The sequence below is a fragment of the Giraffa tippelskirchi genome, chromosome 2 (genome assembly GCF_054371585.1).
Source record: "Giraffa tippelskirchi isolate mGirTip1 chromosome 2, T2T-mGirTip1v1.2.pri, whole genome shotgun sequence".
Classification (NCBI taxonomy): domain Eukaryota; kingdom Metazoa; phylum Chordata; class Mammalia; order Artiodactyla; family Giraffidae; genus Giraffa; species Giraffa tippelskirchi.
Genome location: NC_137276.1, coordinates 40,991,558 through 41,015,667, shown reverse-complemented (window position 1 = coordinate 41,015,667; position 24,110 = coordinate 40,991,558). Strand labels below are relative to the sequence as shown.

Genomic DNA, 24,110 nt, shown 5'->3' with positions numbered 1-24,110 from the left:
TCTCCAGTTTGAAGTATCAGTTGTTTAACTTGTGGTCTCTAAAGACCCTCTCTTGATCTCCACTTAAATTATGTGTACACATACACATGAGCAATTAAAAACCACCAAGCCTAACACCCATAATCAAGGAAAAAGCTATGTTAACTACAAAACCTAAGAACATAGAATATATAATCAGGAAAATATAATTACTATGAACATATTTGGACCTACTTACAGAGCACACATGGGACTCTCAAAGAGCTCTTTCAGCTCAATAATAAATAGACAAATAGACCAATTTAAAAATAAGAAAAATATATGAACAGATATTTCTCCAAGGAATACACAGTAATGGCCAACAAACGTAAGAAAAGACGCTCAATATCCCAGGAAAACACAAATCAAAACCATATTGAGATACCAGTCCACATCCCAGGGGAAGGTAGAATTAAAAAAAAGAAGATAAAAACAAGTACTGGTGAGGATGTGAAAAAATTAGAATCTTCAGAGAGAAACTGATGAGAACAGAAAATTGTGCAATGATTTGAAAATACTCTGGTAGTTCCTCAAATAATTAAACATAGAATTTTACCATGTGATCCAGCAACTCCACTTCCAGGCATGTACTAAAGAAGTGAACTCATATGCTCACACAAAAGCCTGGACATGAATATTTATAACAGCATTATTCCTAACAGCCCAAAACAGAACAATGCAAATGTCCATCAGCTGAGGAATGCATAAATAAAATCTGACAAAACCATACAGTGAAATAGTATTCAGTCACAATACGACATAAATGAACTTATCTACAAAACAGACTCACAGACATAGAGAACAGACATGATTGCCAAGGGGGAGGGCTGGATGGGAGCTTGGGATTAGCAGATGCAACTGTTATATAGAGAATGGATAAGAAACAAGATTCTACTATATAACATAGGAAACTATATTGAATACTCTGTAATAAATCACAAGGGAAAAGAAAATGAAAAAGAATGTGTGCATATATATATAATATATACATTATATAGATACACATTTGTGTATAACTGATCACTTTGCTGTATAGCAGAAATTAACACTACACTGAAATCAACTCTACCTCAATAAAACAATTTTAAAAAGAAAAAAAGCAATGAAATTATTTTAGAATCCATGTTACAACACGGATGAACCTTGAAAACATGATGCTAAGTGAAAGAAGCCAACACAAAAAGCTACATATTTTTATGATTCCATTTATATGAAATGTCCAGAAGAGGTAAATATAGAGATAGAGATTAGCGGTTTCTTAGGTCTGGAAGAGATGGGGACTGGGCTGTGATAGCTAAAATGTACAGGGCTTCTCTTTGAGGTGATGACAATGTTATCAAATTGATAGCAGTGATGGTTACATGTATCTGTGCATACATTAAAAACCATTGAATTTTATGTTTTGTGAATTATATCTCAAGAAAGCTATCAAATATTATTTATTTTAGAACATTAGACCAACCTAGATGAAATATTTCCAGGAAAGATGATGCCAACTGTACCATGTTACAACTGGTTGGAACTAATGGTTCCAAAATATACATGTATATAAAAGACAAGAATAAAATAAGCCAAAATATTGCCTGTTGGTGCTACTCTTCAATTTTTTTAACTTTATGTACTTTCCAATGTATGTTATCACAGTGATAATCAAGATAAAGTATAAAACCTATAATAATGAGTTATAAGTTCATGGAAATACACACAGGAAGAAAACCCAGGATCACATGCTTTATGCTCCTAGTCTTCTGTTCTGAGGAATTTGGGCTCCAATAAGGAATTCCAGGAAAGAGACACTAATAACCAGATGGAAAGACCAATTTACATTGTGGGTGTTAAAATGACACTCCTACTCTGCACCACTCCAAATCCATTCCTGCCCAACTTAAAACTGTTCCTCCACAGGTTGAAATGCAGAGAGAATTTCTGATTCTATCTGAATCAGTGGAAAGCTAAATTATGAAAGATACCAACCCCTGAGAAATCGTGTACAAATATGGAAAGCCTACCTACCCCTAAATTTTAAAAATTAAAATAGTAAATGTATTGGCTACATGAAACCCTGTTAGGGAACAGAACCCTGAAGTTCAGGACCTAGAACCATAAACCTGATCAGACTGCACCTCACCCTGAGTAAAATTGAGAGTTCCAAATCCATCGATTGTGCCAGCTGCAAAACTGTAGCCCAAGGCTGGTTTACATGTTTTTGCCTAAAGGAAAAAAAAAAAATAAAAACAAACAAAAGAAACAGAAGTTGTAGATCAGCCCAGATATTTTTTGTAGATCAGCCCAGAGCTTTTCCCTTGTGGCACATAATCAGTATGACTTGGTGACACTTACTGTGTGTGTAGAATTGAGCCAGACGGTGACATCCGTCATATTCACCCACTGATGAGCTGAAGCCAGTGGCCCAATTACCTCCTGGGAGGCGGACTCGTACAGTTCCTAGAAAACCCACACAGCTTTACCATGAAAAGCAAACGAGCTAAAATGAATACTATACACTTTTACCCAACAAGTGCCAATTTGGAAAAGCATCTTTCAGTCAAGTTTTGTGCTGCTGGCTGACTACCCAGAGCATTTTCAACTCTCCACCAAACCCACAGTGACTTCCCAGAAACCTGAAGGCCCTGAGACTGTTGACCTGGGTTTATTGCCCACAAATATGAAATTCCAGCAATGCAGGCTATGGCACAAGATGCTCCAACCTCACTGGAAAGATAGTCAAGAAAATTTAAGGTTAGGAGTGAAAGCCTTAGTTGCTCAGTCGTGTCCAACTCTGCAACCCCATGGACTGTAATGTAGCCCGCCAGGCTTCTCTGTCCATGGGATTCTCCAGGCAAGAATACTAGTGGGTAGCCATTCCCTTCTCTAAGTGATCTTCCCCATCCAGGGATCAAATCCCGGTCACCTGCATCACAGGCAGATTCTTTACCATCTGAGCCACCAAGGAAGGTTAGGAGTAGGTGGACCAAATTATCTTCTTTACAGAGAACAAGAGTTTTTCCTCAGGGACTCTCATGGAGTTTTCCCTCTCATAGTCCTTGAATTCTCTGGCAGGGCTAATACCAAAGAGGGGCTTGAAAGAATTCAGGACCCACATCATCTGCATCAGTTGTCCCAGCCACTGTTCATCTTTTGATGTTCTTTTTTTCCAATAGGATCAATTAATGCTTTTTTAACCTTATGAGAAATATGAATTCTTTTTTTAATCTTATGGGAAATGTGAATAAAAATATATTTAGAAATGCCTGTGTTCTTTCAAGTCTTTATTGCATCTGTTACAATATTGCTTCTGTTCTGTGTTTTGGTTTTTTGGCCTCGAGGCATGTGGGATCTTAGCTCACCGACCAGGGATCAATCTGCACTGGAAAGTGACGTCTTAAGCATTGAAACACCAAGGAAGTCCCTGGCAATGTTTGTTTTTATTCATCTCTATCCTATAGTATATCCTTTCACTTTTCCCTTTCATGCAATGGAGAAGGAAATGGCAACCCACTCCAGTATTCTTGCCTGGAGAATCCCAGCGACGGGGGAGCCTGGTGGGCTGCTGTCTATGGGGTCGCACAGAGTCGGACAAGACTGAAGCGACTTAGCAGCAGCAGCAGCAGCATCCTATAGTAGAGGAGGCAAACCCTGTTTCAGCACCAGTGCCCTTACCTGACACCTAACTCTTTTTGATTCTATTGCCATCCCAGTTTCCGCTGCCATGTGAGAACTCGAGATAAGTCAGAAACACCAGCTGCAGCCCACCTCTTCTGATTTTGTTGTTGTTGCTGTTGTTGAGTCTCTTAAGTCCTGTACAACTGCCTCCCTGATTAACAGGAAAGCTGTGCCTTGCTGAGAATATGGGACCGATCTCTATGTCTCTAGGCTCAGAATGGTAACAAAATTTCTGATGCCAAATTGTGTCACAGGTGTACACCCTAAATAGAATCTGTTAATTTAGAACAATCAGCTGATGGTACCACAGTAATTAAAAAGAAAATGCAGCAATTAGGCTGGCTGGTGTCTTCTGTTTTTGAAGGTACTTTTGTTCTTCCTTAATTGCTCCTGAAACATTTTAGAACCCTTGAGACACAATATTTACATAAACACACACACACACTGACAGGCATGCTCATTAAAGGTATGGGTAAGCTATAAAAAGGCAGAGATTTAACTATCTTTATCAGAGATGGTGGAGCTCAAAGCTATCCTTTGTCTTTTCCTCTGGAAACATCTTCATCGGAGCTGATACAAAACATGTGAGCAAACTAGAAGATAAAATTTAGGAGAGGAAGGAGTGTAGAGTAACTGGTCGTAAGCTCTCTGGAAACCAGATTCTCTCTTCATCAAAAGATCTTTTTAAAAAGAAAAGAAAACACAAGGTGGATGATCTTTGCCATATCAAAAAAGACTAGGGACTCATTTGAATGCAAACTGCAAGAACTGGGAATTGTGCCACTCAGCTTTACCTTGTCTCCAAAGAAAAAGATAGGAAATGGTCAGGGGACTTGGCAGGCAAAGGCCCCAGAGACTTCTGAGAATTGGGGTCAGTCTGGTCATATCTGATACTACATTAATTGAAAACTACAATCTATCATCTAACTGCCTGAAGCAAGCACTCTGGCTGAAAGAATGTTTTCCTGATTACTTGCTTTTAAATATACTTCCTATAGGAAGTCAGTCACAAGCAGTCAGAGGGAGGTTCCTGTGCAGTAAGTGAAACAACCTTCCTGACTGACAATAAATAGCATTCATACCTTCAGACTCCTTGGTGCAGCTTGAACTCTTGCTGTCTTCCTTACAAAGACCAACTTCCTAATGAAAAATGTCAGTGGATTCTAAAGCATAGTTTTGAAAGAAGATAAAAGCAGCAGGGCCCACAGCTTACCTTTGCTTTGTCATATATTATCTGTCCTATGATTTGTGTACTTTCGAACATATCTTGCCCAGGTCCCATAGCAACACACATGCTAGGCTGGAACAAAATGACACGAGATATGCTCTTAGTGAAATAAGTGATTCTTTCAAGGGATGGAAAACGATAAGCGAATCTGAGCAAACAGACTTTCTTTCTGGCTGTGTGGCCTGTTGGACCTTTGTTCCCCAACCAGCCAGGGACTGAACCCAAGTTCCCTGCACAGGAAGCAGAGTCTTAACCACTGGACCACTAGGGAAGTCCCAGCAAAGAGATTTTTTTTTAAAGCCACATTCCAGCATCTCTTTCCAGATGTTCTCCCAATTTACAGATTATGAAAAACAAAATCATTCTGGAATTAGATCAATGAACATTGCTAGAATTCATCTATTTCAACATAAGACATAAAATTGATGCATAATATTCTATTGTAAATAAGTATCATAATTTATTTAACCATTTCATGTATGGATTTTGGAATTTAACAAACAATCATCCACTCTAATGTGAATTAATAATGTGTAAAATTTTTTGCAAATGAACGGCAACAAAGACTTTTTTTTCATTGAATTATAATTGATTAAAAATGTTGTATTAGTTTCTGGTGTAAGAAGATTTTCTTTTTTCTTTTTTAAAAATTGGGGTATCATTGCTTTACAATAGGAAGACTTTCTATATAAAAATAGTAAAGTATAAGAGAAAAGTATAATTGTTAAAAATATATTTCTCATTGGGTGGACTTGACTGGGATAAAATAAATAGCCCAAACATAGTGTTTAATAAAAGCAATATCACAGGTGAAATATTCTATAAACACAAAGAATAAGAACCACAAACTAGCACCTGCTGCTCATGTCCAAGGTGCAAAATCTAAATGGAGATGAGGGGAAGCAGTTAACTAAACAACAGTACAGCCTCACTTGTTGAGTGTAAGCTTACTACACAGAACCATCTAGAGTGATAAAGAGATTTTTTTTTTAAAGACAAATTAGGTAGAAAACTCAAATCCTGGACAAAAAAAAAAAACCTCAATAAATAAGTTATAAAATGTTGTTCATGGATGCACACAGTTAGGAAGAGGTGTGATAGTGGTAATTTTGGGGAAAAGGAGCAGCTGGAGGGGAGGAAGGTAAGCAGGGACTTTCACTTTTTACTACTTTTTAAGATTTCCATGCGGTTTGAGTTTTTGTGGTGGTGGTGGTGCAGTTGCTAAGTCATGTCCGACTCTTGCAACCTATGTAGCCTGCCAGGCTCCTCTGTTCATGGGATTCTCTAGGCAAGAATACTGGAGTGGGTTGCCATTTCCTTCTCCAGGAGATCTTCCTGACCCAGGAATTGGAACCGGGTCTCCTGCATTGCAGGCAGATTCTTTACCAACTGAGCTACAAGGGAAGCCTCAAGTTTTTACAGCAACACTTTTTTTGTGTTTTGTAATTTATAAAAAAAAGAATTTTGATGTTACATTTTTAGAAAAACCCTAAAGACGTGATAATCGAAGAGAAATGTCTCAGGCAGGCAGTTTTTGTACTAAACTGTGACTTCAAAAATGCCAAGACAAGATGTATCAAGCTGTCCAAGTTTAGGAAAGGATATTTAATCTCAGACATTTACTAAATCGTCTTACCATTCAAAAAATATAAGCATCAAATGCAAAACTATAATTTTACCCAATCAAACTTTAGTGGGTGCTTTTGAGAAGAGCAAATGCTAGCAGTAAGTAGGCCAGAGTATACTTGAGGAGAACATAACTGTAAATTAACAGTGAATACTTACACATAAAATGTCCGTGAGATGCAAAAACAAAGATTTAATGTCATTATTACCTACCCCACCAATGGGACAAGAGCTATTGGCGTTATCACAAGACTCTCCTGTGTCGGTGCAACGTGGGCCAAGAACGTTGGGGGAAACATCTCCCAGATTTGATGAAGCAAAAGCTGCTACATACGGTCCCTGCCAAAAGAAACATCCAATCACCTTGTATGCTTTCTTATTTACTGCAATGAGTTCCATTAAAAAGGCAGACATTCAACCCGCTCTGGTGAACTATTCAAAATCATTTGCATAGGATAAAAGGAGGATATTTCTCAGGTACAATATTCTGAGAAAGATTTTTGTTTCTGTAAAGACTCACATTGCAGTCCACATATGTATTATTACCCATAATATTCCAATTATCAATGAAACTATTTTAAGGAAGAGAGTTTAAAATTTGTGTCTCAAACAGCAACATTTTGACAAGAAATACAATGTGCAACAAGTTATAAAATGCTGACCCATATATTCCAATTATCAATGAAACTATTTTAAGGAAGAGAGTTTAAAATTTGTGTCTCAAACAGCAACATTTTGACAAGAAATACAATGTGCAACAAGTTATAAAATGCTGACCCATAATCCCATGTTTGGTGTTGTACCTGGAACTCAGAGAGCCATTTTTGCTTTAAAAATAAATAGCCTATTGACTTAAAAAGTAAAGAGTCAATCTGGATATTTCTGTCCCTACAACTGAATCTAAATATAGCATCCACCATCCAGACTTGCCCTCCACATATCTTTTCTCTATCTCTTCAACCAGAAATAACTAAGCATAATCTTTTTTCAGTAGGGCAAGACCTTAATCTCAACCTAACTGGTCTACCACTTCACCTTAAGTGTCTTAAATTTACTTAAGGAAAGAGATAATCAAGCATAGGAGACTATGTGTCATTTCTTTTTTTTTTTTTTAATAAATTTATTTATTTTAGTTGGGGGCTAATTACAATATTGTAGTGGTTTTTGCTGTACATTGACATGAATCAGCCATGGGTTTACATGTGTTCCCCATCCTGAGCCCCTTTCCCACCTCCCTCCCCATCCCATCCCTCTGGGTCATCCCATGGTCCCAGCCCTGAGCATTTGTCTCATGCATCGAACCTGGAATGGTGTTATGTTTCACATATGATAATATACATGTTTCAATGCTATTCTCTCAAATCATCCTACCCTCACCTTCTCCCTCAGAGTCCATAAGACTGTTCTATGCATCTGTGTCTCTTATTCTGTCTCGCATATAGGGTTATCGTTACCATCTTTAAAATTTCATATATATGCATTAGTATACTGTATTGGTGTTTTTCTTTCTGGCTTACTTCACTCTGTATAATGGGCTCCAGTTTCATCCATCTCAATAGAACTGATTCAAATGTATTCTTTTTAATGGCTAAGTAATATTCCATTGTGTATATGTACCACTGCTTCCTTATCCATTCGTCTGCTGATGGACATCTAGGTTGCTTCCATGACCTGGCTATTGTAAACAGTGCTGCGATGAACATTGGGGTACACGTGTCTCTTTCAATTCTGGTTTCCTCAGTGTGTATGCCTAGCAGTGGGATTGCTGGGTCATATGGTAGTTCTATTCCCAGTTTTTTAAGGAATCTCCACACTGTTTTCCATAGTGGCTGTACTAGTTTGCATTCCCACCAACATTGTAAGAGGGTTCCCTTTTCTCCACACCCTCTCCAGCATTTATTGCTTATACTAAAAAAAAATAGGAAATTACTTTTTCCTAAAAAAATAGGCTAAAATGAAAAAAACAAATAGAAGATTGTCAATAAAGGAGCTAAAAAGTCAGGTCAAATGTTCACGGGGCTAATATTGTTATAACAGAATACTTAGTCTAGTCTAGGGCCTGGGGTTCTCATCTCCTCATATATTCTTCTGCATTTCAGGTTTGGATGCTGTGGTCAAGCAGAGCAGGGTCCTTCCTCACCACTTACCTATCGGCAGTCCATAATCTACACAGAGCTGACAAGCTTCCTGAAGTACACGGACTAGATTCTGGGACACCCCCCCCAGCTCTATTCCCATCACTCATTGCATTTCAAATACCAGTCTAATGGATTAGGGTTGTCTCTGACTTAGGTCATATTGCAGGAAAGTAGAACAAAGTCTTTCAAAGAAAATTAAGAGGGAAGGCTGGACCAGAGAAAAGAATTCATTCCCTGTCCTCATTTGGATTCCTACAACATTAAGAAGGTGCTTAATAGTTTTATATCTCTGAAAACAAAAGTAAACATCAACAGTTTCTCATATCTCCAAGTTGATCAAAAACTATTATATGTTGCAAAAATCTTTAATTTGTTCTTCCTAATCCAACTAATTACAACTTTATGAAGTCATCAGTATAAGTAGTATTTGACACAAAGTCAATAATCATTTAAATTTTTTCTTTCCTGATAATAGAGGATGGAGAATTCTTCCTATCCAAGCACATCAGTATGTGATATCCATGATGACACTTTCCTCTGAAGATCTGAATCAGCTATTCTGAACACTGCATGAATGATGATACTCAGTGAATTAAGATGAAGCTTTCAGTGACATAAATTCTCACCTCTCCAGGTAGATAACCTTTGTTCTTCTCTTGTTCAAAAAGGTAAGATGCATAGCCTACATTGTCACTGTTTACAAGATGATTGGTGTTTTTCATGCTGACTGGGTGGATGGCAAACCAGCTGTAAAAGAACAAGAAGACCTAAGTTAATGATGAGAACCAGATAAATGGAGTCACAAATGATATCTGGGAGCTTAAGTTTCCACCAACAGAAAAAAAAAAAGTGCTTTTGACAATAGGCATTCTTTCATTGTTAAAGAACTTAAATTACAAATAATATACTCAAGAAGTCTGATCACTTAAATTAACAATACAAAATTATTGTTACAAATATTCCATTCCTGTCATCTTCATTGTAAGCTTTTAATAAGAGCCAATACTTGTTAGTTACCAGACAATATACCTACAGAATTGTATCAACAAAGACTTTGTCCTTCAAGCAGGTACATACATAATAATTATTTTAATCAATCCTATCCAATTCAATGGACATTTACCGAGAGTCTGCTGTGTACCAAGCACTGAATCAATCACAGTTTACTCTAGAATCTTGCAGAGGACAAAGACGTAAACAAATGGCCTTGATACAGTGTGACAAATGCTATAAATAAGGAGCCATAAAGTGTTTGGGGACCACAGATGACTAGCAATTAATTATTAAAGGCATTCCAGGGAGAAAGAACAGCAGAATAAATGCACAGGGGTATGAAAGAGGATGCTATGCCTAATTCAATATACCCTTATGCATGGTAATACCTTGTTTAATTGCAGAGCTATAGAGTTTACAAGTTAATTTCACATCTGTTACCTCATTTTAACTTCACAGCAACCCTGAGAAGTAGGCTCTGATTACCTGCACTGTACAAGGTATCTCAAAGAAGCAATATGGTGGCCCACTTGTCATAGAGGACCAAGGCTAAAGTTTGGGCCTTGTGACACCTTGTCCAGTGGCTTTCATAGGATCAAACATCCACACAGGTGAAAAAGGTGTTTACAGGATAGAAGGCTGTAAAGCAGGCTATCAGAAATATTCAAGAAAAGAGAGATTCCAATTCATAAATTTTCAAGCTAATTTAGGATGTTTAAAAAATCTTTTGATTTTTCTTCACAAAAAGCTTTTTAAATATTTTTACCCAAGTAATAATGGTGCACAAAACTGAACATTCAATAGCTCATTCAATATACATGTAGTTAACTCTGGCTCTGTGCCAGACACTGGGGACATAGAGATGAATGGAGCATCACCTCATCCTTGAAAAATGCTTCACCCTTGAAAAATGTGACATCTGAGCTGGGTCTTAAAAGATGAGTAGGAACTTGGCAGGGGAATGACTAGAGAAAAGTCATCTGCAGCAAAGGTATGGAGATAGGAAGGAAAGGATGCAGTGTATTCAGAGACTGGATAGTCAGGGTGACCAGGGTAGAAAGGATGAAGGGAAGGAGAGAGGGCAGTTGCTCTTTTCATTCAATCAAGATGAAAGCATTAGTAGTGTGTGGTTGGCATTATGTTAAACCTCAACACTAGAGTCAGGTATATTCTCTGCCATCAAGGAACCATAATAATATCCGGGGAGAAAGCAAAAGCAAAAATTTTTGGTCTACTAATTAGACTATAAACTTGAATTATTTATTTTCGTTTACTTTAGGCCTTAGAAAATTGATTGAACTTTTCTCTACCAAACTGAAAAAAATAGTAATCAGAAAAGTTATTTGCATTTCAGAATAAAAAATGCTGTATCTTTCCTCCTCTGCCCTTTAAAATATATGCTATAAAAATATCAGGCTTGCTAAAGCAAACAAAGTACTTTGGTAAGAGATGAATATTTATAAAGATATGCAGAAAAGTGGTCATTTTAATTTTAAAAACACTTACCGTTTATTTTATCTGGTCAAAAAATATTCATCTAAGTAAAGTTCAAAAGAGAGGAAGAAAGGTTTAGGTAATTTCAAAAGAAGTTAGAATACAGCCATAAAAAGATGTTGATGTCCTTGATAATAAACATTTTAAAATAATGACTTTAAAATAATGTCACAGCTAGAGCAAGACTCTACTTGATTCATCATGATGCAATCACAGTACTGAGGAAAGTCAAGAGATTTGAGATCTAATCATCGTAAGTAGCAAAGTTAGTTCAAATTTCCAAAAAACTTCTGAAAAAAATCAATTTCAATCATGCTCAATGGTCAAGAATCTGTCTGCCATTGCAGGAGACTCACGAGACAGGGGTTTGATCCTTGGGTCACAAAGATACCCTAGAGAAGGAACTGGCAACCCACTCCAGTATTCTTGCCTGGAAAATCCCATGGACTGAAAAGCCTGGCAGGCTATAGTCCCTAGTGTCACAAAGAATCAGACACAACTGACCACACACACATATACACAGTGAATCAGTAAACTGCAGATTAAAACAGAATAATTATTTTCTTCTCCTGTGTAACTGAGGTATTTCTAGTGTCTCTTTCAATTCAGACATTGTGTATTTCCTATTGTGAAACAGAAAAGCCAAATGCAGAATTGAGCTATTTAAACATTCTGAAACAGGAATGCCCATCCCAGGTTCTGTTCTCTCAGATCTGAGCTGCCCTCTTCACATGGAAGCCAAGGTCTGCACAAAGGTGACTGGCAAAGGGGTAAGTGAAAGCTGAAATACGGCTCCCATTCAGCTCCCCAAGTGAAGCACACCTCCATCAGCCCAGAGAAGGGAGCATCTTTATGTGCTAGGCACCAAGACCTATGTGCCAGGTATGGCCATCTCCAACCTAAACGTCCACCAAAGGGGAGAATGAGAATATTGTATCTCCATTAAAAGGCAGTATTCATGAAAATGTGTAACAACATGGGAGATCTTTGGACAAATACAATATAGGACACTGTTCAGTTAAGTCGTGTCCGACTCTTTGTGACCCCATTAACCGCAGCATGCCAGGCCTCGCTGTCCATCACCAACTTCCAGAGTCCACCCAAACCCATGTCCATTGAGTTGGTGATGCCATCCAACCATCTCATCCTCTGTCATCAACTTCTCCTCCTGCCCTCAATTTTTCCCAGCATTAGGGCCTTTTCAAATGAGACAGCTCTTCGCATCAGATGGCCAAAGTATTGGAGTTTCAGCTTCAACATCAGTCCTTCCAATGAACACCCAGGACTGATCTTCTTTAGGATGGACTGGTTGGATCTCCTTGCAGTCCAAGGGACTCTCAAGAGTCTTCTCCAACACCACAGTTCAAAAGCATCAATTCTTCGGCACTCAGCTTTCTTCACCATCCAACTCTCACATCCATACATGACTACTGGAAAAACCATAGCCTTGACTGGATGGACCTTTGTTGGCAAAGTAATGTCTCTGCTTTTTAATATGCTGTCTAGATTGGTCATAACTTTCCTTCCAAGGAGTAAGCGTCTTTTAATTTCGTAGCTGCAGTCACCATCTGCAGTGATTTTGGAGCCCCAAAAAATAAAGTCAGCCACTGTTTCCCCATCTATTTGCCATGAAGTGATGGGACTGGATGCCATGATCTTAGTTTTCTGAATGTTGAGCTTTAAGCCAACTTTTTCACTCTCCTCTTTTACTTTCATCAAGAGTCTCTTTAGTTCTTCTTCACTTTCTGCCATAAGGGTGGTGTCATTTGGACTCAAAAGTGTCACCCCAAAATTCATGCCCAGCAGAACCTCAGAATGGGATCTTATTTGGAAACAGAATTTTTAGAGATGTAAACAAGGTAAAATCATACTATCTTTGGTTGGGTCTTAAGCCCAATGACTGGTGCTCTCATAACAAAAGGAAAGGGACAGAGAGACACCCAAATATGGGGATGTAGGAAATGTGACTCACTCATCACAATTGCACTCATCTCACATGCTAGTAAAGTAATGCTCAAAATTCTCCAAGCCAGGCTTCAGCAATACATGAACCATGAACTTCCAGATGTTCAAGCTGGTTTTAGAAAAGGCAGAGGAACCAGAGATCAAATTGCCAATATCCGCTGGATCATCGAAAAAGCAAGAGAGTTCCAGAAAAACATCTATTTCTGCTTTATTGACTATGCCAAAGCCTTTGACTGTGTGGATCACAATAAACTGTGGACAATTCTGAAAGAGATGGGAATACCAGACCATCTGACCTGTCTCTTGAGAAACCTGCATGCAGGTCAGGAAGCAACAGTTAGAACTGGACATGGAACAACAGACTGGTTCCAAATAGGAAAAGGAGTATGTCAAGGCTGTATATTGTCACCCTGCTTATTTAACTTATATGCAGGATACATCATGAGAAATGCTGGGCTGGAAGAAACACAAGCTGGAATCAAGATTGCCAGGAGAAATAGCAATAACCTCAGATATGCGGATGACACCACCCTTATGGCAGAAAGTGAAGAAGAACTAAAGAGCCTCTTGATGAAGGTGAAGGAGGAGAGTGAAAAAGTTGGCTTAAAGCTCAACGTTCAGAAAACTAAGATCATGGCATCTGGTCCCATCACTCCATGGGAAATAGATGGGGAAACAGTGGAAACAGTGTCAGACTTTACTTTTTTGGGCTCCAGAATCACTGCTGATGGTGACTGCAGCCATGAAATTAAAAGACGCTTACTCCTTGGAAGGAAGGTTATGGCCAACCTAGATAGCATGTTTAAAAGCAGAGACATTACTTTGCCAACAAAAGTCCGTCTAGTCAAGGCTATGGTTTTTCCAGTGGTCATGTATGGATGTGAGAGTTGGACGGTGAAGAAAGCTGAGCGCCACAGAATTGATGCTTTTGAACTGTGGTGTTGGAGAAGATTCTTGAGAGTCCCTTGGACTGCAAGGAGATCCAATCAATCCATCCTAAAAGAGATCAATCCTGGGTGTTCATTGGAAGGTCTGATGTTGAAGCTGAAACTCCAATACTTTGGCCACCTCATGCGAAGGGTTGACTCATTGGAAAAGACCCTAATGCTGGGTAGGATTGGGGGCAGGAGGAGAAGGGGACGATAGAGGATGAGATGGTTGGATGGCATCACCGACTCGATGAACATGGGTTTGGGTAGACTCCGGGAGTTGGTGATGGACAGAGAGGCCTGGCGTGTTGCAGTTCATGGGGTCGCAGAGAGTCGGACACGACTGAGCGACTGAACTGAACTGACTGAGGAAATGTGAAGATGGAGGCACAAACTGGAGTGATGTATCTACAAGCCAAGGATTGCTGGCAGTCACCAGAAGCTAAGAGAAAGGCATGGAACTGATTCTCCCTCAGAGCCTCCAGAAAGAACCAATCTTACTGTTAGGTAGGAAATTAGGCATGAGCAACCAGGAGTGTCCTAGACAAAAAGGATGCAGGTTGATCTCTAAACCCCATCCCACACACATCCAGGAGAGCTCACAGATATTCTACAAAAATAACCACAGAGACTCTTCCAACTCCTGCACAGGTGCCCTCTGCACACAGTGGGTACAATCTAACCTCTGGGGCTTCCTCAAGTAACCTTAGACATTTAGGAGCCTATTAAGGATTCATAAATATTCTACACATGTATATGTCTGATTATAACAGACTGAATTATGGGAAGACATGTGCAACAAAGCCTGGTGTTACGTAAGTTGCAACTGTCAGTCAGCCTGAGTATATGCCTATTTGCATTTCCTTTCCTTATTGGTGGTGGATACAAGCCCTATTTTGCACAGAGCACCACCAAAAGGAAGAAGAGATGGGAAGTATAAAAAGGGGAAGTCAAGAGGGATCGTTACAATTCCTATGTCTCAGGACTGTCTGTTTAATAAAAGATCTGTCTGCCTGTAATTTGTCTGTTGTTTTAAACCCTTTAGTCCATCATTCCAAATCTTTGTAGCAATGAGACAAGAACTGAGGGAGAGAAATAAACTAACCTGACACTGCCAAGACCCTGACTTCAGACTTCTGGCACTTCTTGAACTGTGACAGAACAAATTTCTGCTGTTTTAAACCAGCAGGTCTGTAGTTATTTGTTATGGAAACCCTAAGGAACTAATACAGAGACCATACATTTTAGTGGCTTAGAGCTCTGGCGTTGAACATAAGTTATTATACCTAACCTATTTGAAACTCAATGTTCATATCTGTAACATGATAGGTAGTATCCACCTCATGGCATTTGACAATTAAGAGAACAAATATATCTGAAGTGTTTAGCACATAGACTAGTCTATGCTAAGAATGGAATAAATCACTGTGATGATGCTATGCTGAGTTTGATACTGCTGCTGCTGCAGTAATGATGATGATTGAAAGGAAAAAAATATACAAAGCTGTGTGTATGTATATGTATAGTTAATAAGATAAATACTATTAAAATATATGATGCACGTGCATGTATGTATTCAACATATGTATATCACCCCATATAATATAAGCTTTAAATAATTAAAAAAGAAACCCTTCCCTCTTATGACAGAGACTTGAGGGCTTACAGAATACCAGTGTGCCCTCTATTCCCCAATTCCACTGGCAGGGTAGAGCCTGTGAATATGGCCAGTAACATATTTGCAGAAGGACCACCCAAATTTTATGACATTTTGCATGAGTGGCAAATGTGTACATTAAAATCTGTCATGTGTTAAGCCACTGTAATTTCAAGGTCTATTGCATCGCCTAGCATTAGTTAATGCATCTCTTAACACACACCTCTTTTTCATTTGTCTTATGTTCCTCCTTGCCCCACCCCATTACAGACAGTTGGAAAAAGGAAAGCAAAGAATGTTTCATTGTGCTATAGTGGAAGGGCTATTAGGCCCAGAATTTTATGCAAAGGACAACTTGAATCTGAAACAAGCAGATGCGATGACTACAGACCAGATTGCTCAAATTAAAGAAGGACAATGAGCCATAGCCAGAGTACAGCTTCTGAAGTTATAGGTAAACTCGGCGGCCAGTATCCTGGAGAATTGACCATCTCTACTCCAGAGAAGAGATGTCTATTCTCACCTACTCATTTTGTTTTCTTTAAAATTCCTGGATGGGAAAAAAAAAACAAAAAAAAACCACCTCTCAATAATGTTAATGGAGAGAGATTTGGTTTGGGTGGATTCCATTAAGTTCATTAAGTCACTGCAATCAAAATTCTTGCAAAACCTAGATAGTATGATTAAACAAGCAACAGTAGTAAAGCAAGAAGTGGCCGATAAGAGTGTTTATTTTAATTCAGCCTAACTGCCCAGGAATTGAAGAAATTGAAAGGAAGACAAACATGATTCCGCTTTTTTGGGTCTATCACTTAATATGTGTAAAGCCTGAAAATACTAAGATTGGCAAGAGCACTGAAAACAACACTCCCTGCATGCTTGGGTAGAAGCACTGTAAACCAGCAAAAGTTTGCCAGAGGATCATGTGGAAATTCATGAGACGATCCTTGATAATAAATGTTCCTTTTTGACTCAGCAACCCCACTTCTAGGAAATCATTTGCAAATATATATCAGATGATTGTTTTGTTTTAGTCGTTAAGTCATGGCCGACTCTTTGCATCCCCATCGACTATAGCCTGCCAGGATCCTCCGTCCATGGGATTTCCCAGGCAAGGATACTGGAGTGGTCTCTTCACAAATGCTTACAACAGTGTATGACAGAAAAACTATAAACTAAAATGTCAAATGATTGGTGACTCATTGGATATATTATCATACATATGGTAGAACACCATGGACAATAGCCTGTCAGCCTCCTCTGTCCATGGGCTTTCTGAGACAAGAATACTGGAGTGAGTTGCCATTTCCTTCTCCAGGGAATCTTCCCAACCTAGGGACTGAACCCATGTCTTCTGTATTATAATGAAATACTATACAACAATTTAAAAATGGTGATTTAAAAAATACTAAGTAGCCCTGAAATAAATTCATAAAGAATTTCTAAATGAGAAAGTTACCAAATTGTATATATAATAATCTCTTTAAAAGTAAAGTCTCTCTTTAAAAATAAAAAAAATATAAACATGATTAGGAAAAAAATAGGAAAGAGTATACAACAAAATATTAGAAATTATTGAGTCCTAGAACTTCCCTCCGGAGAAGGCAATGGCACCCCACTCCAGTACTCTTGCCTGGAAAATCCCATGGACGGAGGAGCCTGGTAGGCTACAGTCCATGGGGTCACTAAGAGTCGGACACGACTGAGCGACTTCACTTTAACTTTTCTCTTTCATGCACTGGAGAAGGAAATGGCAACCCACTCCAGTATTCTTGCCTGGAGAATCCTAGGGACGGTGGAGCCTGGTGGGCTGCCGTCTTAGGGTCGCACAGAGTCTGACACGACTGAAGCGACTTAGCAGCAGCAGCAGCAGAACTTCCCTCATAGCACTCAGTTGGTAAAGAATCCGCCTGTAATGCAGGAGACCCAGGTTCGATTCCTGGGTTGGGAAGATCCCCTGGAGAAGGAAATGGCAACTCACTCCAGTATTCTTGCCTAGAAAATCCCATGGACTGAGGAGCCTGGTGGGCTACAATCCATGGGGTCACAAGAGTCGGACATGACAATGACTAAATCACCACCACTGAGTCCTAGGATTACCAGATGATTTTAAATTTTATTTTGATTCACTATTGAAATTTTCAGGAAACATACAAAGAAAAGGAAGATTTCAAAAAATACAGCACCAAACTTGAATGCTAATGTAAATTATGATTCTGGGTGACAACAATGTGACGGTATAGGTTCACTGATGGTAACAAATGTACCAGTCTGGTGATGGGGGTTAGTAATGAGGGAGGCTGTGCCTGTGTTTCCGGGCAGGCATACATGGGAAATCTCTGTACTTTCTGTTCAGTTTTGCTGTGAACCTAAAACTGCTCTAAAAAATAAAGTCTACAGAAAAAAAAAAACTATCACAGCCCTGGCACAGTGTCACTTCTCTCATCTTTTATTGACCAAAGTGGTCCCAGGGCTGGCCAAGTTTCAAGGGCTGGAAAAACTTCCATTTTTGATGGGAACTGGCAAGGTCACTGCGTATAGACTATGTAAGACAAGAGCTGTTGTTCCACCACCTTTGGAAACTATAATACTCCACTTGAATATTTTTTTTAAATCTCTATCAATCCTAAAAGGAGAATAAAAAGCATTGAAAAGTGAGATAAATAGCACAAAGTGAAGAGCACAGTAATCACAACTCATAAAAATAAATTCACTCATTAAAAGATAAAGATTGTTAAAAACCACATAAAGCTGTATGATATTCATAACAGACACCTTTAAATGTACAAACAAAAAAAATGAAAGAAAATGACAGAGAAATATATTTGGCAAATTCTAACTTACAGAGAGCTGAGTTAGCTACAGGAACATGAAAATACACAGATTTTGAGACAAAAAATTGATCACTGACTGCGATCAATGCAAAGAAATAGAGGAAAACAACAGAATGGGAAAGTCTAGAGATCTCTTCAAGAAAATTAGAGATACCAAGGGAACATTTCATGCAAAGATGGGCACAATAAAGGACAGAAATGATATGGACCTAACATAAGCAGAAGATATTAAGAAGAGGTGGCAAGAATACACAGAAGAACTATACAAAAAAGATCTTCAGGACCCAGATAATCATCATGGTGTAATTACCAACCTAGGGCCAGACATCCTGGAATGTGAAGTCAAGTGGGCCTTAGGAAGCATCACTACGAACAAACTAGTGGAGGTGATGGAATTCCAGTTGAGCTATTTCAAATCCTAAAAGATGATGCTGTGAAAGTGCTGCACTGAATATGTCAGCAAATTTGGGAAACTCACCAATGGTCACAGGACTGAAAAAGGTCAGTTTTCATTCCAACCTCAAAGAAAGAAAGAAAGAAAGTGAAGTCGCTCAGTTGTGTTCAACTGTTTGTGACCCCACGGACTGTAGCTTACCAGGCTTCTTCGTCCATGGGATTTTCCAGGCAAGAATACCGGAGTCGGTTGCCATTTCCTTCTCCAGGAGATCTTCCCGACCCAGGGATTGAACCCAGGTCTCCCACATTGTAGGCAGACGCTTGACCGTCTGAGCCACCAGGGAAGTCAACGCCAAAGAATGCTCAAACTACCTCATAATTGCCCTCATTGCACATGCTAGCAAAGTAATGTTCAAAATTCTCCAAGCCAGGCTTCAACAGTACATAAACCGTGAACTTCCTGACGTTCAAGCTGAATTTAGAAAAGGCAGAGGAGCCAGAGACCAAATTGCTAACATCTGTTGAATCATCAAAAAAGCAAGAGAGTTACAGAAAATCTTCTACTTCTGCTTTATTGACTATGCCAAAGCCTTTGACAGTGTGGATCACAACAAACTGTGGAAAATTCTTCAAGAGATGGGAATACTAGACCACCTGACCTGCCTCCTGAGAAATCTGTATGCAGGTCAAGCAGCAACAGTTAGAACTGGACATGGAACAACGGACTGGTTCAAAATTGGAAAAGGAGTAAGTCAAGGCTGTATATTGTCACCCTGCTTATTTAACTTATATGCTGCTACTGCAGCATAAGTCACCTCAGTCGTGTCCGACTCTGTGCGATCCCATAGATGGCAGCCCAGCAGAGTGAAGTAAAATGAAGTGAAAGTTGCTCAGTCATGTCCGACTCTTTGCAATCCCGTGGACTATACAGTCTATGTAATTCTCCAGACCAGGATGCTGGAGTGTGTAGCCATTCCCTTCTCCATGGGACCCTCCCAACTCAGGAATCGGACCCAGGTCTCCAGCATTGCAGGTGGATTCTTTACCAGCTGAGCCACGAGGGAAGCCCTATATGCAGAGTTTATCATGTGAAATGCTGGGCTGGATGAAGCACAAGCTAGAATCAGATTGCTGGGAGAAATATCAATAACCTCAGATATGCAGATGAAAACCACCCTTATGGCAAAAAGCAAAGAGGAACTAAAGAGCCTCTTGATGAAAGTGAAAGAGGAGAGTGAAAAAGTTGGCTCAAAATTCAACATTCAGAAAACTAAGATCATAGCATCTGGTCCCATCACTTCAATCACTTCATGGCAAATAGATGGGGAAACAGTGACAGACTTTATTTTTTGGGGTTCCAAAATCACTGCAGATGGTGACTACAGCCATGAAATTAGAAGTCATTTACTCCTTGGGAGAAAATCTATGACCAACCTAGACAGCATATTAAAAGGCAGAGACATCACTTTGCCAACAAAGGTCCAGCTAGTCAAAGCTATGGTTTTTCCAGTAGTCGTGTATGGATGTGAGAGTTGGACTATAAAGAAAGCTGAGCTCCGAAGAATTGATGCTTTTGAACTGTGGTGTTGGAGAAGACTCTTGAGAGTCCCTTGGACTGCAAGGAGATCCAACAAGTCCATCCTAAAGGAAATCATTCCTGAATATTCATTGGAAGGACTGATGCTGAAGCTGAAACTCCAATAATTTGGCCACCTGATGCGAAGGACTGTCTCATTGGAAAAGACCCTGATGCTGGGAAAGATTGAGGGCGGGAGGAAAAGGGGACGACAGAGGATGAGATGGTTGGATGGCATCACGAACTCAATGGACATGAGTTTGAGTAAACTCCAGGAGTTGGTGATGGACAGGGAGGCCTAGCATGCTGTGGTCCATGGGGTCACAAAGAGTCAGACATGACTGAGCAACTGAACTGAGACAAAAAAATTTTAGATATAAAGAGAATCACTACAAAAAACAAAAGACACTGAGATACATGGAGATAGCATTAACATTTTTCACAGTATTTTAAAGTTTCTAATACCCATAGTATATGAGACTAAGAGAGCATCTATCTTTACAGAATGACCTTTTAATCACGCATATTTCTTATCACACATTCTACATAAGGAAATAGGCAGAAGAAAATGTACCTGAATATGAACCATGGTTGACTTTGGGAAATAAGTCCAATGTCTTCTGCCAGTTATGACAGCTGGCTTTTATAGCTTCTAAACTTGGGACCATTTACATTAACTAGCATGATTAATCTGTTATCAGTCAATTATCATCACCCTTGTCATCAGAAAGCCCTTATTAAGCACCTTCACTTTACATGGGGATGGACTAGACACAGAAGCCTCATTACACAATCAAGGCCTACTCTTACTTCACTGGAAAGAAACAGCACAAATAAGCCAATAGGAAAGTTGGAGCAGGAAGAGAGTATCAGGCTTCACGACAACATAGAAGAGTAAAGAGAAATTCAGGATGCAGAAATGAGAGTGAGGCTTCACAAACCACAGTGAAGGCTAATGGAGAATGTATTTATAAAAACATGACGCAATGAGATGGAGAAAAGATAAGAGGTCAAGAAAGGCTGATGAAGGGCAGTCGCTGAGATTTCCACATTTGCTCTTGGTGTCGGGTTAAGCACACTGAAAGGAGAATGCAGCGGGGAGGACAGTAAGCCACAGAGAATAAATACTTCTCAAGTAATCCAGAAAGTCATAGGCAGAGAAGATTTACACACATACACACACACACACCCCCCCAAATGAGCTCTATAAGTCAGCATCATTCAAATGAATTAATTTCATAAATTGGGTTTTTCTAAGTGTGTGCAAAAATTCTTCAAATAGGTTGAGCAAATTACTGTCCCTTGCTATCTTTTTAAAATGTTCCTTGAAAGGCTCACCCCCTTCCATAATAATAGAAGGATTTGCCACGCATAAAACAGAAGGCAATAGAGAAATCATTCAAAACCCTGCTCAGACCTTTCTTACAGCTCTGACAAATAGAAGCCATGCCATACTGACTCCTAGAGGGCTAACGAGATGAGAAAAAAAAAGGAGGGTCCATGCCACTCCTGCATACTTGAGGAAGGAGACTTGGCAAATGCAGTGAGCTAGGAGAAGGGAAAACAAGTGAGACAGAAGCTGTCCTGCTGTCCTCTCCTTGAGGAAAAGACTCAGTGCTCCCAACTGCCACTCCCAGAGCCACCTGCACTTTACCAACTGTGTAGGAAGGGACTGTCCACCACCCAGAGCAGCCATTCAGATGAACTGCCTGACCCTATCGGAGAAGGCAACGGCACCCCACTCCAGTCCTCTTGCCTGGAAAACCCCATGGGTGGAGGAGCCTGGTAGGCTGCAGCCCACGGGGTCGCTAAGAATCGGACACGACTGAGCGACTTCACTTTCACTTTTCCCTTTCATGCACTGGAGAAGGAAATGGCAGCCCACTCCAGTGTTCTTGCCTGGAGAATCCCAGGGACGGCGGAGCCTGGTGGGCTGCCGTCTATGGGGTCGCACAGAGTCGGACACGACGGAAGCGACTTAGTAGCAGCAGCAGCAGCAGCCTGACCCTATGACTTTCTCTTTGGTGCAGACACTTGAAACATGTTTTGTTTTTTTTTTTAACTTTTTATTTTATATTGGAGTACAGCTGATTAACAACGTTGTGATAGTTTCGGGTGGACAGCAAAGGGACTCAGCCATACATGTACATATGTCATGTGTCCATTCTTCCCCACACTCCCCGCCCATCCAGCCTGCCACATAATATTGAGTAGAGTTCCATGTGCCGTATGCTAGGTCCTTATTGGTTATCCATTTTAAGTATAGCAGTGTGTACATGTCCATCCCAAACTCCCTAACTATCCCTTCTCCCTATCCTTCCCCACTGGTAACCATAAGCTTGTTCTCTAAGTCTGTAAGTCTGTTGAAACCTGTCCTGTTTTCTCCCTTCATCGTTCAGGGTCTCCCAGGACTCGTCATCATCTCCACTGGTTGACTCCTTTGAGATGCCTTCCAGAATCTCCCAAAGTGAATTTCTGACTTCCACACAGCTTATATTTTAATTCAAAACATCCCAAACATGTTCTCTGCGTTTGGGGAAAAATCATTTACTGTGTCTGCATACAGTAGTAGTAGTGTTAAGTCATTCAGTCATGCCCGACTCATAGACCCCATGGACTGTAGCCTACCAGCCTCCTCTGTCCATGGAATTCTCCAAACAAGAATACTGGAGTGGGTTGCCATTCCCTTCACCAGGGGATCCCTACCCAGGGATCGAACCTGGGTCTCTTGCATTGCAGATAGATTCTTTACCACTGCAGCACCAAACAGTAGTATTAGGCAAAAAGAAATATTTTCCTTATAGATTGATCAACCAAGACAAGTGTTGGCCTTACAACTGTAGAGGACTTAATGGTTTATGAAATAATTTCATGCACATGATTCTTTCATTCTTCAAGTCACTACTCTTCCTAACCCTTCAAGAGCCCCCAATTCCCAACCTCAGCTTTAAACACTTCAGTGATTTTCTATTTTTTTGTATAAAGACCCAAATCTTGATCATGGTATCTAACCTCTACCTCTAACTTTTAATTTGCAACATCCTACCTCACTGTCCTCTGTACTTCAGCCACACAGACCCTCTACATGACTTTTGCACATGTTTTTCTGTGTTAAGTGCTCTTCTCCACCCCCCCATTTTGCCAGTTAATTCTCACCCTGCCTTGGTTTTCAGTTCCACTGTCTTACCCTTGGGGACAACTGACATCTGCATATGTACTCAGTCATGTCTGACTCTTTGCAACCCTTTGGAATATAACCCACCAGGCTCCTCTGTCCACTGGGATTTTTCAGGCAAGAACACTGGAGTGGGTTGCCATTTCCTCTTCCAGGGGATCTTCCTGACCCAGGGATAGAACCCGTGTCTCCTATATCCCCTGCATTGCAGCTGGATTCTTCACCCACTGAGCCATCAGGGAAGCCTTTCCCAACTTCCCTGATCAGGTCAAGTCTCTTTACAGCTCTACATACCTTCCTTTTTTTTTTTTAGCACTTAATGCAGTTATAATTATACATTGGTTTGTATGACTATTTGATTACTTTGTCTCCACCAATAGACTATAAGTTCTATAAGGAGCAACACCTAGGACATCGA

General features: G+C 39.9%; 1 protein-coding gene across 5 annotated transcripts in view; it reads right to left on the bottom strand.

Moving 5' to 3' along the window:
- ASAH2 (N-acylsphingosine amidohydrolase 2) overlaps window positions 1–24,110 on the bottom strand; it is a 96,275-nt gene that overhangs the window by 22,797 nt on the left and 49,368 nt on the right. For 3 of the 5 annotated variants that reach the window (XM_081557092.1, XM_081557101.1, XM_081557108.1), the window contains 5 exons: window positions 9,300–9,420; window positions 6,749–6,874; window positions 4,895–4,981; window positions 2,359–2,463; window positions 2,147–2,228 (listed from right to left, as the gene is read on the bottom strand). In XM_081557092.1, coding sequence (XP_081413218.1) covers window positions 2,147–2,228; window positions 2,359–2,463; window positions 4,895–4,981; window positions 6,749–6,874; window positions 9,300–9,420 — 521 coding nt within the window. Of the gene's footprint in view, window positions 1–2,146; window positions 2,229–2,358; window positions 2,464–4,894; window positions 4,982–6,748; window positions 6,875–9,299; window positions 9,421–19,140; window positions 19,277–24,110 lie in introns of those variants that run through there. The other 2 variants (XM_081557129.1, XM_081557119.1) reach the window with 2 other exon arrangements.